Here is a 13,409-nt window from a genome sequence, read left to right on the forward strand (position 1 = left end):
GCTCCTAGGTACAAACCTGGACAGCATGTTACTTTACTGAATACTGTAAGCAACTGCAAAATAATGGTAAGTATTTTGTATCTAAATATATCTAAACATAGAAAAGGTACAGTAAAAATACCATATAAAAGATAAAAAATGGTACACCTATTTAGGGCGTCTATCATGAATGGAGCTTGCAGGACTGGAAGCGGCTCTGGGGGAGTCAGTGAGTGAGTGGTGAGTGAATGTGAAGGCCTGGGACATCACTGCACACTTGCAGACTTTATAAACACTGCACACTTAGGCTACACTAAATTTATTTTAAAAATTGTTCTTTCTTCAATAACAAATTAACCATCACCTACTGTAATTTTTTCACTTCATAAACTTTAAAATGTTTTCTAACTTTTTAAGTCTTTTGTAATAACACTTAGCTTAAAACAGAAACACACTGTACAGCTGTACAAAAATATTTTCTTTGTCTATATCACTATTCTATAAGTTTTTTATATTTCTAATTTTTTTTTAACTTTTAAACGTTTTTGCTAAAAACAAAGACACAAACATACACATTAGCCTAGTTCTACACAGGGTCAGGATCACCAATATCACTGTCTTCCATCTCCACATCTTGTCCCATGGAAGGTCTTCAGGGGCAAGAGCATGCATGGACTGTCACCTCCTATGATGACAATGCTTCTTCTGGAACACCTCCTGAAGGACCTGCCCAAGGTTCTTCTTGAGAAGGTGCCACTCTTTTCAGAAATACATCCATGGTGGTTTTCTTGGTTTGTTTCTTTTTGTCATCACAGATATATTTGTAAGCAGATAATGCACCATGAATATTCCTCTCTAGTAATGAAAACCTTTCAGTGTTAGGGGTCAGTGTTTTCAAATTTTTCAAGGAGCCTGTTGAGAAAGTTTCGGCTAAACCCTTCAATGTGAATTTTCTTGAGGCTGCTTCTTTTTCTTCTATTGCAGCTTTCTTTTCTCTTGCCTCTTCTTCAGCTATGCGATGTGATGATTGCTACGACATCACTAGGCAATAGGAATTTTCAGTTCCTTTATAATCTTATGGGACCACCGTTGTATATGTGGTCTGTATTTGGCCGAAATGTTGTTATGCAGTGCAAGACTGTATTACAACATTTTATACTATGGTATTTTTAAAAATTATACATTCAATGAGCTTTAATTTAGGGACTAATTTTCTTTCAATCCTCAATTTTTAAGTATCAACAGCAGGGATGAAAGATTACTTTTTTAAATCAGAGTTACGATAGTGCATACATGGTATGCAGTATATTTATTAAGCCATATTTCATGGTAAAAAAAAATTTGTTTATATTTCTAACATTTGGGGAAAGCTTATAAAGGTTCCACAATCTTTTCTTTTTGCTTGAAATACTCTTGCCTTATTGCCCTTTGTAAGCAAAAGGAATAAACTTTATCATTAAAAGCAGAAAAAAATCAGATACTGATATTTTAAAACTCTAAAACAAAAACAGCAGCAATATCACAAAGAGCCAAACCACCACCAAATCCCACTCTCACTCCTGCTCTAATGGCAGAGATGGCATAAAAGACATACAAGTCAAATAGAACCAGTTCTAAGATAAAATGGTAATTTGGGAGCATGTCATAATGTGATACATTCACAGGATAGCATGAATTAATTCCTTCAGTCTCTAAAAATAAACAAGTAAAAGAAAATTAGAAGGGAATAATATTCTTACCTGTGCGACATATGCAGAATCTGATATAAGGGAGAAACTGTCCATCTCTCCTCGGCTGATATAAGTTTGAAGTAGGATGTTTATTTTCCCATAACTGTTCTCTACACCTCCAGGAGCTGAGAGTTCACAGAAATTGTTTAACAAGGCATCTAACTCCTCTATTTCCTCTTCTCTGACCTGGAAGAATCAATGTTTTTATAAGATTATTTGGGCTAATTCACAGAAAATTTTCATATTGAAATTAAACCACATTAAATGTTTTTTAAAAGTTTCCATTTACTATAATTCACCATTTTCTTTTTATATACTAAATAATAGTAATTTGTTCACAGGTAGCTAATAAAATACAATAAGAAACTATCTTGAGGCTGATACAATTATATTTTATTATTCATCACCAATATTAAAGTTACCATTGACATATAAAATTTTGATATGCCACAAAAATTAAATCTTCTGACCTCACCATCCTTCAATTGATGAGATTTCAGTTTTTATTTGACCAGAGTAAAACCTCTGCCCAAATGGATTAGCGCAAACTTGAATTATCTTCAAATGCATTCATTACAGTCATATATTTTTATATGGTATAACACATTCATAGCTTAAAGCTGTGAAGTACTATGATTCAAAGTATTAAAGTTTTCCCTGTTAATAAGATTAAATTATAATACAGGCACAGAAACATTCATATCTAAGTTTGAATCATGCATGTCCTTTATATTTTCTTCAGTAAACCTTATACTGCAAATAAACGGAAATCTACATACTATATTCTTTGATAGTTTCAGTGCAAAACCTATTTAAATTATATTTGATTTGTACTAGACAATGTCATACATTTATGTCAGGTATGACATAAATCTTAATACAGGATAGTGGACACTGTTGATAAATGGAAGAACACTGCTAGTACTCCAAATGTGAAGTGCCACACAGCTTATACCGTATCAGGAATAACAATTAATTGCAAGCTTTTGTAAACGAATGAATACATATATGTCATATGCATTTGATTCAAGCCTCAAGTAATCTTACCTTGATTTGATCAAATTCTTCAGCTTTGGAGACTATAGCAAGAATATCACTTTCTGTTTTGTGAGCATCAAAGAGTTCATTGAAGGTCTACCAAGGTAAGCGTTGTATTTGATTAAAACAGGAGGTCCAGCAAAATAGTTTAAATTAAAAACGCGACTATAAATCACACATTCTTAAAGAACATTTGAGCCCTAGACAACGCAGAATTATAACGTCGCTGACATACTATTCCAAACCATTGCTTTAAACATCACCAAATTTATCAAAGACTAAAAACATCCCTAAAACATAATTAGCTAAAGAAGACCTTTAGAAGCAAAAAGATCAATACGATCAGTTAATGAAACCTATATAAGATATCTAAAAGGATGTGCACACAACATTCTGGTCTCGGCTCACTTTCAGTATGGGCATATGGAAATCTGCACCATTCACCAACTTTAAACTGATCGTCTATCACTAAAAATATGTAACCTGAAAGTTCTGGTGAAGATATCACAATATTACTAGTGAGGGCATGTAGAAATTCAGGAAACTAGAAAGAAAAACATCAGTAAAAGGCCATATAGAATAAAGACAAAGCTGAAGAATGGCTAGAATTCCTGAAAGAGAGCTGCAAACAGGCTTAAGATGTATGTCAGCAGCAACACACTACCAAGTGGAGAAAAGAGAAAGCTAACTTAGTGGACAAAATGAGTGGACGTGAATAGGTGATAGAAGCAGTAGGGGGCTAGGGAAAACGTTTGGGTTGAGGAACAACCAGATCACCATTGTGAGATAATAGACTTTAAAAGACTTGAAAAAACGTAATGTGCTACACAAATACAAGGTTTATTTGGGGAAAGATGAAGAAAGGCTAGTAAGCATATGAAAGCATTTTCTAAAACCTGTTATATGTATAAGCATATGGAAAATAAATACAAAACATAGATTTCATAAAAGCCTAGGTTTTCATATTTCTGAAGAAATTTTACTGTAGTGATTTCTATTTCTTTTCCATTGTTTTAAAAACAATTTTAAGTAAAAAAAATGAATATAAGAAAAAAATTCAAACTTTCTCTTTATAAAAAGAATAGAGTAAAAATTCACCTTCACCCACCTCCTTCTCTTCAAGTTTAAGTCCCCTCCTCACTGGTAATCACTGTTAAGTTTTCCCACATATTAACTATGTAGGTACAGACATACATACACACAAACACGCATGAAGACATGCATACACTCTTTGAAATGTACATATTATAGTGGCACCCTATCTCACATAAGAATATGTTAAAAGGCAACAAAAAGGTTACAACTGTGTAGTTAAAATTACCCTTGAAAATCTCTTAAATTGCCCAAAAAGCACAGTTGACCTGATAATTTTATTAACTCTTCTTAAGTCAGTGTTTCTCAATAGCCTGGAATTAATTTATCAATTTTTTATTCAAGGATATCATTAAGTCATCACCTTCCACTTAAAATCATTCAGGCCCTCATTCCACAGATCTCACCAACATGCTCAACTGTTTTAGGCTTGGGTGTGTCTACTGCTTGGGATGTACTCACTGAACAGGACAGCAAGAGGGTCCTTAGTATTTGAAGTTTTATTTTTTTCTTGTCTTTACTGAGTGTATGTTATTGAATTCATATAAGTTAAAAGCATCTTGTTCTATTAGTAGCTTTTGTTATTTTGCATTAATGCTATATTTTGAAGTCCAGAAAGTATCTGCATCAAATAGCAAACATACTACTGTATTTGTTCCATTCAGTATAATACCTCAATGGTGTTGTATTTAATATAGTAGTGGCTGGCAGTTCTACCCAAATCAGTTGAGGAGAAGTACCCAGTTCGCTCCTCAAAACGGATCATCCGAGCTTTGTCTAGTTTTCGGCCAACTTCAATGACCAACTGTTCTCGATGCTTTGTTAATGCTGGGTCAATCTACAGAAAAAACATTACGAATACCTGAATATTTCTTTAGAGTCATCATTTGCAAACATACACAATTGCAAACATGAAAATTAAAATTTTTTATTGATGCTTCAAACATTTTATTACAATTTTTACGGAAGTACATTTTAATAAACTTAGTACATAACTAGAAAATATTTTATCCCATTAAGAAAAAGAAGCTTTAAAAATTCACTAATTATCAATCTATATATTATCTATGCAGGGTAATATTTTGAAATCTGAAATTCTTATATGGTTTTATAATCTTTAAATTAGAAATCACATATAAGAAAAAAATCTTTGCCTTCTCCCTCCACAGTAAAATAAATATGGATTTTAAAACATCATACCATATTCCTATTTTACAGTTATTTAGAGAAATGACAGTGAGGATGCTTTCCTTTGTCAAAGTAAAGATATACAAAAATAAATGCAAAGTTATTCTTTCAACAGTATGGTTTTAGTGTTCTAACAGTTTCATAACTGCTAATGGGAAAACCCATTTGCCTATAATAGAATAAAAAAAAAATAGAAGCAAAGAGTAAAATAAAGTTGACAATGAATTTTTGAATAGTTTTGAATTATATTACAGTCTTTTCCTGAGCAGAAAGGACATTTAGTACAAGATAGTAACAAATGTTCTTGTTCCTACGGTCTGTGTGCATGTAAATATACATATGTACGCACGCATACACATACACACGCCAGGTCCTGAAGATCACTCTCTGGGCATGAGCAATAAAGTGAAATAGGACCTTTAAAGGGAGGAGGAGGAAGTATAAAAATATTTCTAAATCAATTAATGAGTTATTACTCCTACCATTTGTTCTTAGATTTTTATGGCAGCTTATTCATGCACAAAATATGCTAAAATAAATTTAAAAATCAGAAAAATGAGGCAAAGGAAAATCAACTGTAGGGAAGTAAGACGGAGTCAAGAGTAATATGAGTAAATACAAAAAGCCTTTGCTACAAGTCATACATACTGTATGTATCAGGCACATCTTATAAAAACATTTTATTAATCACATATTACCAAACCATTAAAAAATAAGTTAAGCTACATGGTTTGTGTTAATTCACCAGAGTTTTGTGGCTGAAAATTCATACTGAGTAATAAAATGAAAACACATAAATAAAAAAGGGTGAGATTCTCTGAATTGTGAAGGTAGTAAAACTATGCATCTCAGAAGGAAAAAAAAATCACTTTCTTTATAATGGAAAATTATATACAAAAAGGACTTCTGATATTAACCTACTACTTAAAAATCAATTGATGTGTTCATCTTGTCCCAAGATTTGAGATGGCTTAACCCATGAAAATACATGAGCTTTGTTTTCCTTTATCCCTTCAGAATAATTTCATAGTACCATTTTCACATTACTATTTTCACAAAGTCCATCTTTGTAAAGAGAATAACTGGTGCCACATTCTTTAAAACATGTAAGATTACAGGTTACAATGGACCTACATTTTATAAATGAAAGCAATCTGGCTGTAAAAGAGGTGGCACGTATTTTAATTGAGAAGAGGTAGGTGAATCCCATCCAGAGTAAACCAAAGTATAAAAACCTAATGATTTCAGATTAACAGCTTCAGAACTAGTTGCCTCTGCTACTTTTCTTGTTTTTTTTCCCCCCTAAGCCTTAAGTTTAAATTTTCCCATGGTCAAATCTACTGCATAGAAAAGGAAAAATGAAGAAAAAAAAGATTGGTAACTGCTTTGATAACACAATGGAATATATATAAAAACTAAGTTATCAGGAAATGGAGGAAAACTATAATTCTGAGTTAAATTCAACTTCCTTGCTAATTTCGACAATGCTAGTGAATATCCATATGATGATGGTAAAATGATGTTTTCATTAGACAACAACTGGATTTCATCTGTAATTAGGAAGTGTTTACAGTGTATAAAGCAGAGTTCTAAAGAAAAGACAAGTTCTCACAAATCTGTAAGCCACGTGGATCACACAACTAGAAAGCTCGTAGGAAGAGCTGCTGCCACATGCGTCTGAATCTCAGTGTATGTGCACAGGGAAATCAATCCCACCCTCCAAACTTACGATAACAAATCATTAATGCCGTCTTTTAATTTAGGAATAAGGGCTTAGACAGGACTTCATAAGAGGAACACACTGCATATAACATAAGCCTATTATTAAATGTGGTCTGTAAGTTTCCTTATGTCTGGTTTATTCCAAAACATAAATTTTTCATAGTTAAAAAGAAAATTATAGCAAAATATTAATGTCAAATGGAAATGTACTTGAATAATAAACTGATAATAATATAAGGATTAACTTCTTAGTATCAGCGGGGAAAACAGATATAAGGTAAAATAATTATAGGGGGCAAATTTAATATTCCTTAGTATGTTTTTAAAAAGATTAAAGCTCTTTGTTTTTCTTCCAGCTTCCGCACTCTTTTCAGATGAGGCAGGAGTAGCAAACATTTATTCTCATATCATGAAAGGATTACAGAACCAAAAAGAAGGTTTGATTCTTTTTTTATAAATGAGTTTTCTACCTGATAAGCCTTGTGACTGATGCCATACACTAATGGATTTGCTCTCATCCGTACATAAAGATAAGTGTAACTTATCCACTTCACTGCTTCTTCCACGTTAGTTACTGTTCCCAGAGCAATCTGCAAATCAAAAAAAATAACGAAAATTAAACTAACGCCTTAAAGTTGAATATAAACATCACATCAAAACCTATTTTGTCAAAAGTTAAGTTTTTAAAATACATCATTATTCTGTATTTAAAAGAAGGTAAGCACAATTGTTGGACAAGACACTTCTCCAATTAATTAAAACTCAGTCCTGCCTCATTTAATTGAGAACAGTGCATTAGAAATGCTATCTTCCAAAGCTGAACTTATTCGTTATTAGGGCATTTCATTATTTTCCCTTAAATGTAGTTTAATGCATTAAAAACATTTTTGGTATTCATTAATTTTTCTTCTTCTTGTTTCTTTTTTCTTTTGGTTTCATTTTATGTGACCACACTACCGAAAATTTTAAATGTAAGTGCACCAGAATCAAAACAACATAAACCACAGAGGGTATAACATTAGCTTTTACTTCCAAAGATACTCATTTGCAGGATGGCTGGTATAAATACATAATATGAAAACAATGGAAAATGCAATCATCTCTGCACAAAAACAAAGCAGATTTTATTGTAATTTATACATATTAATAATAGATATATTTTGAAAAAATGATACAAGAATGGGGAGTGGTTTTAATTTTTATTGGTAAACTTAAAACAGTCTATGGAAAAGATAGATATTTATACATTTGAACCATAATAAACACTGTATAATTCTTTAGATTATAGTCTGAAAGGAAATATAATTTAGCACTTTAATATAGCTTTATAACATATCAATTTAATGAAACCAAAGTTTAATAATATAAAAACACAACAATAACACATTAGATCTGTGTAATAAAGGGAAGGAAATTGTTAGGAAATAATCTTAACACAGAACTGCAAAGACAAATTGTGTTAAGAATACATTTCGTTAGCCACTGGATCTACAGGTAGTCATTTTGCTTTCACTTAAAGTGTTCACGTTAATTTAAAAATTCATCCAAGTTGTTAAACTTCATAGTTGTATGACATTTCCTGAACCTGTGGCTGAAAATTTTTTTTTACCTCTTAATACTTTAATCAAAGAAGAAGAGATGGCTCCCTACCTAAATTATTAAATTTTAGGAGAATAAAAGGAAAAACAAACCCTCTCAAATTAGTATGAAATATTAAAAAAAAAACTTTAAATTTGCATCATTCCTATAGTATAATTATGAATTCCGTATAGTTAATTTTGTGAAATAAATATATGGATGCTTAGCCATCTTTAGTTACTTAAAGATGAGATATAACAATATATAAATATTATAATATTATATCATACTACTTGTCATTAAAAAGAGAAAAGACTAAAATGAAAAATATGGTAAGGCAGATCCTATTTACTTTTAAATTTATGCTAACTTGAAATGTCAGACAGAGAAAGACAAATACTGTATGATCTCACTTATATGTAGAATCTAAAAACATCAAACTCACAGAAACAGAGACTAGAATCGTGGTTGCCAGGGGCTGGGGGGTTGGAGAAATGGAAGATGTTGGTCAAAGAGTACAAACTTCCGGTTATAAGAATAAGTTCCAGGGATCTAACATACAATATGGTGACTATAGTTAATAATATTAGATTGTATATTTGAATCAAAGTTGCTATGAGAGTAGAGCTTTAATGTTCTCATCATAGCAAGAATAACAACAAAATGGTCATTATGTGAAGTGAAGGATACATTAATTAACTTTTTATTGTGGTAAACAGTTCACAATATATATACATGGTGTACCAAATCATCGCATTGTGCACCTTAAATTTACACAATGTCATCTGTCAACTATATCTCTATAAAGCTAAAAAAAATTAAATTTACACTAAGGTAATTAGAAAGGACTAAATCATTCACAATATAGGTAAAAATATACATTTCCTAAAATGTGAACTGTATACGACTTCCACAAAATGAAGAGTAACAAGAACTAAAATTTAGCTAATGAGGCTGTTGTACAACACTTCCTAGATATTTACAAGTAAGACAGTTACACATTTTCTAGTCTGCTTAGGAAACTAGTTTAATGATATGGCTAAAAATCTGATAATGTGTCCTATTTGTGATTCTATTATTTAACAGCTTAAACCATGTTAATTCCCTTATGACCTATAGATATTTTAAAATAATATTACACAATTCCTAAGAGTAGAAATTTTATAAAGAATAAAATAAGCTTGCTATTATTTTCAAAATCAGACTCAATAAATCAACATTAATAATACCTATTATTAATACCTAATTACCTAATAATTACCTATTGCTACTAAAGATAAAAGGAAAGGAGGAAGTAGGTATCAAAGATTGGATCAAATAATGCAAGTCTTCTAAATGTTCAGCAAAAAGGAACAGACTACACAGAAATATGAATGGAAATTTATGATGGTACACCATATTTTGAGATTAATCCTTGAATGCCACCTAGTGACAAAAAATAAAAATTTACTTGTAAACATTTGCTGTCACCTAGTGGCTACTTAGTACAAGAGCCTTTCATAAAACAAGTATTTTTCAGTCTATCTTCAAAGTTTATCCATTCATCTCAGAATCACATAGTAAGTCAGTCACAAGACTGTACTATGTAAAGCACAAATAATACGGTAACCAACAGAGCATGGTCCCTGATCTCAAGAAGCTCCCTAGTCTTGTAGGTGTGATATGTGTAACTAATTAAGATGACATATATGAAACCACTATCCACAGTGGCTGGCACATAATATGTATTCAAAAATGTTTTCACAAAAACACCTAAAATGTGGAACATATAAAAGTGCCGTTAGCACACAGTGATGCGCCACATACCGATGTTTTGGTCAATGACGGACCACATACATGGCAATGGTCCCATAAGATTAGTATCATACAGCCTAGGAGCGTAGTAGGCTATATCACCTAGTTTAATGATATGGCCATATCATCTGGGTTTGTATAAGTATACTCTATGATGTTCACACAACGACGAAATCACCTAATGACGCATTTCTCAGAATGTATCCCTATCATTAAGCAACACATGGCTGTACAGTTAATAGATGTTCTGTTATGCTCTGTTATGTAAAAAGCTCTTTATGCTCTGTTAAGTAAAAGGGCAAAAAACCCTACCCTAAATTTGGTAATTTAGAAGTAAGACTCAAAGTATCACTTTATATCTAATATACCTATTTAAACTTTAGTCTTTAAGGTTATCTTAATTGCTTATTTGTATGTATATTTTTTAAACTGGTTGAAATCATATAAAAACTAAGCAAATATAATCATCACGCGTGTGTGCGCATGTACTTATCTGTACATATATATATATATACATAAATACACTCCTTTAGTAAATACATAAAAACCATTTATGCTACCATTCATTTATTTATTCAACTAAAATTAGAGCGCTGGCAGTAAGTATAAATGGGGCTGCATATCAAGGGACAATCAGATAATGGTAAGTGATACAATCTTTTCCTGAATACCAACTTGCCACAGCCATTCGTTACATTTTCACAACAGTCCAGTGAGATTATCCCTATTTTATAAATGGGAAAATTGGGACTTTATAGGTGAAGAAAGTAGAGTAAGAACCTGGCTAGGGCAGACATGTGTTGGAGAGTAATCAGAGCCAGAAGAGGGAAAGCTGGTCAGACTGGGAAGGTCCTAAAGCCAAGGAGAGGGGTTTGTACGACATCCTGCAGAGACGGGAGGAACTCTATATAAAGAATGTATGTGCGGTTGTAGAAAGAATGACATATTGTACAGTATGGACTACAGGGGGCTGGTACAGAGTAGGTACCCAGTAACGTCTTCTGAATAAATGTTAATAAGCCTCAAACATGCTTCACTGTTTCTCTCAGTGAAAAATTAAGTGGCTTTCTACAGGGCTGGGACATGTGCCCTTTTGGCATTAGCATGAGGGCATCAGCCCCATTAAGAATCAATCAGCAAAGACGCCTCATAAAATGTCTGCATTGAAGTTATTACTTAATATAATACTTTCTCCAGTTCTTCTAAACTAATGGTCAGAATTGATATTCATGTTATCGAAGATATTAGTAAAGGCAACATCCCTAATCTAACACGATCTTTATGTTGATCACTGCCACTGTACAGTTTTGCAAAGATTTTGGGAGTCGAAAGACTTAAAAATCCATTACTTTACGAGTACAGCATACATTCATTTTATAAACTAATTTCACACAATTTCCACAGATTGCCAAATTTAATTTCACACTCAAATATAATTTAAGGGAGTTTGTTTCCTTAAGAAAAAAATTTAATTGGGAGCTATTCCAGTAGACCAAATTATGAGAAAGAAATTTTAGAAAGAAATTTACTATATTAGGTAAAAATTTCAAGGTAGTATATGTTTCATTATTAAATGCCATTTATGGCATTAAATGGAATTATGGTTATACTTAGTTGACATTTCTGAAAATGACATACCTAATAAGCACTTTATGAATATGAGGTGAATCTATGGGAGACAATTTATTTTTAATTTCTCAGGGCTTGACCAAATAGTTTCACTGATGGTATTTTATAGTCCCTAAGAAAAAGTTCCTTGAGGACAATAGCAGTATTTTATTCACCTTGTATCTTCTGAATAATAACATCACCACCTTGAGTTTACTTTACCGGTAGCAAAAAGGACAAATCAAGCACAGCAATACTAAGTTTACAAAGATATAGTCTTCCTTGACACTAAGGAAAAGCTGTTCTAAAAAACTTGCATAAAGAGACTTCATTTTTATTGTAAGTCAGAGACATTATGACCACCACTAGGGAAAAGGTTTAGTTCTGGTCTTAGAAAAAGGCGAATGGTAGGTATTAATGTAGAGAAATGCATTCACCTTCAACTTACTCCATTTCATATAATATAACAGACACCTAGGCTATAATGAAAAGACTGGATTTGGAGTTAAATAGACCCAAGTTTGAACACTAGTTCCCAAAATTAGTAGCTGAATGACCTTTGGATTAGTTATATATCTCTCTGAGGACACCACCTACTTAGCAGCAATATTAGAGTGAGAGAACATACAAGGAGCACTCAGCAGAGTCCCTGCATTGAGCTAGTCCTCAGTGCACCACTACTATTACTGTCCTTGCACTGCAGACTATTCCATCAGAGATACCGTTGACCCAAGACCTAATTATTTAATAAACAGCCATCCAATCGCAGCAGGCAATGAAGACTGAAGTTGTGCTATAATATTTTATTTGGAGTCAAAATTTATTTCCTAATCTTTTAAATTTTCTTGTAAATATGCTACTAGAAACCAGCATCAAGTGATCTAAGATAAAAGAGCTTTATAAACCTTATAAAAACTTTATAAAATCATTAAAAACTTTGTAAAACTGCAATACAAATATAGTTGTTGTTATTGCTATTTTGTTTCCCTGGTTTGTACAACTTTGGTTAGGTTTCCATCCTATAACAAAACCTCATAATGTAAGAGTATAGGCTTTTAGCATTGAGCTCTTACCAGTTATCATTTGCATTCTGTACTGCTCTGAACTAATCAACAATACTGCCACTCAGACTGTTACGTCTTATGACTGTAAAATGGCATAAGCTATATTCCTAAATCCTAAAAAATAGTAATCAACTCAACCTTTATTTTACTTGATCATTCTTGTGGCTGATGATTGTGTTCCAAGCTTTTCCTCGTTAGATCTTACCTCCGCATTTAGGTTATCTGCAAGGCTTTCCAGAAACTGACTCTCAATTGGGTTTTGTTGAGTGAGTAAAGTGAGGTAATGGCTGAGTTTATCATGCGTTGTTATGATGATTCCTTCCCCAAATCTGTCAAACTGTGGTCTCCCGGCTCGCCCGAATATCTGCATGACATCTAAAATTCCAAGGTCAACAAAGGAACCTCTCTTTGCAGCATATATTTGTGTTCCCTAGATGAGGAAACATAACAAAAATTTACATAAACACACACAAATATAATCCTGATGAGGTGAATCCTGAAATTAGGCAAATATGGCAAGATCTCAAAAGCGTACTTTAATCTTTTCATCATCTGTGATAGAGTTAAATTTTCACAATATAAACTAGATTCTTTTGGAGAAAATAATTTTGACCTT

At 32.3% G+C, this 13,409-nt stretch overlaps 1 protein-coding gene across 1 annotated transcript in view; it reads right to left on the reverse strand.

The window, feature by feature from the left end:
• ASCC3 (activating signal cointegrator 1 complex subunit 3) overlaps nucleotides 1-13,409 on the reverse strand; it is a 320,801-nt gene that overhangs the window by 115,412 nt on the left and 191,980 nt on the right. Inside the window, exons 16-20 of the mRNA XM_008516619.2 lie at nucleotides 12,999-13,223; nucleotides 7,220-7,339; nucleotides 4,513-4,677; nucleotides 2,757-2,843; nucleotides 1,719-1,895 (exon numbers count right to left, since the gene is read on the reverse strand). Coding sequence (XP_008514841.1) covers nucleotides 1,719-1,895; nucleotides 2,757-2,843; nucleotides 4,513-4,677; nucleotides 7,220-7,339; nucleotides 12,999-13,223 — 774 coding nt within the window. The remainder of the gene's footprint in view (nucleotides 1-1,718; nucleotides 1,896-2,756; nucleotides 2,844-4,512; nucleotides 4,678-7,219; nucleotides 7,340-12,998; nucleotides 13,224-13,409) is intronic.

Source organism: Equus przewalskii, chromosome 9, assembly GCF_037783145.1.
Source record: "Equus przewalskii isolate Varuska chromosome 9, EquPr2, whole genome shotgun sequence".
NCBI classification, from domain to species: Eukaryota; Metazoa; Chordata; class Mammalia; order Perissodactyla; family Equidae; genus Equus; species Equus przewalskii.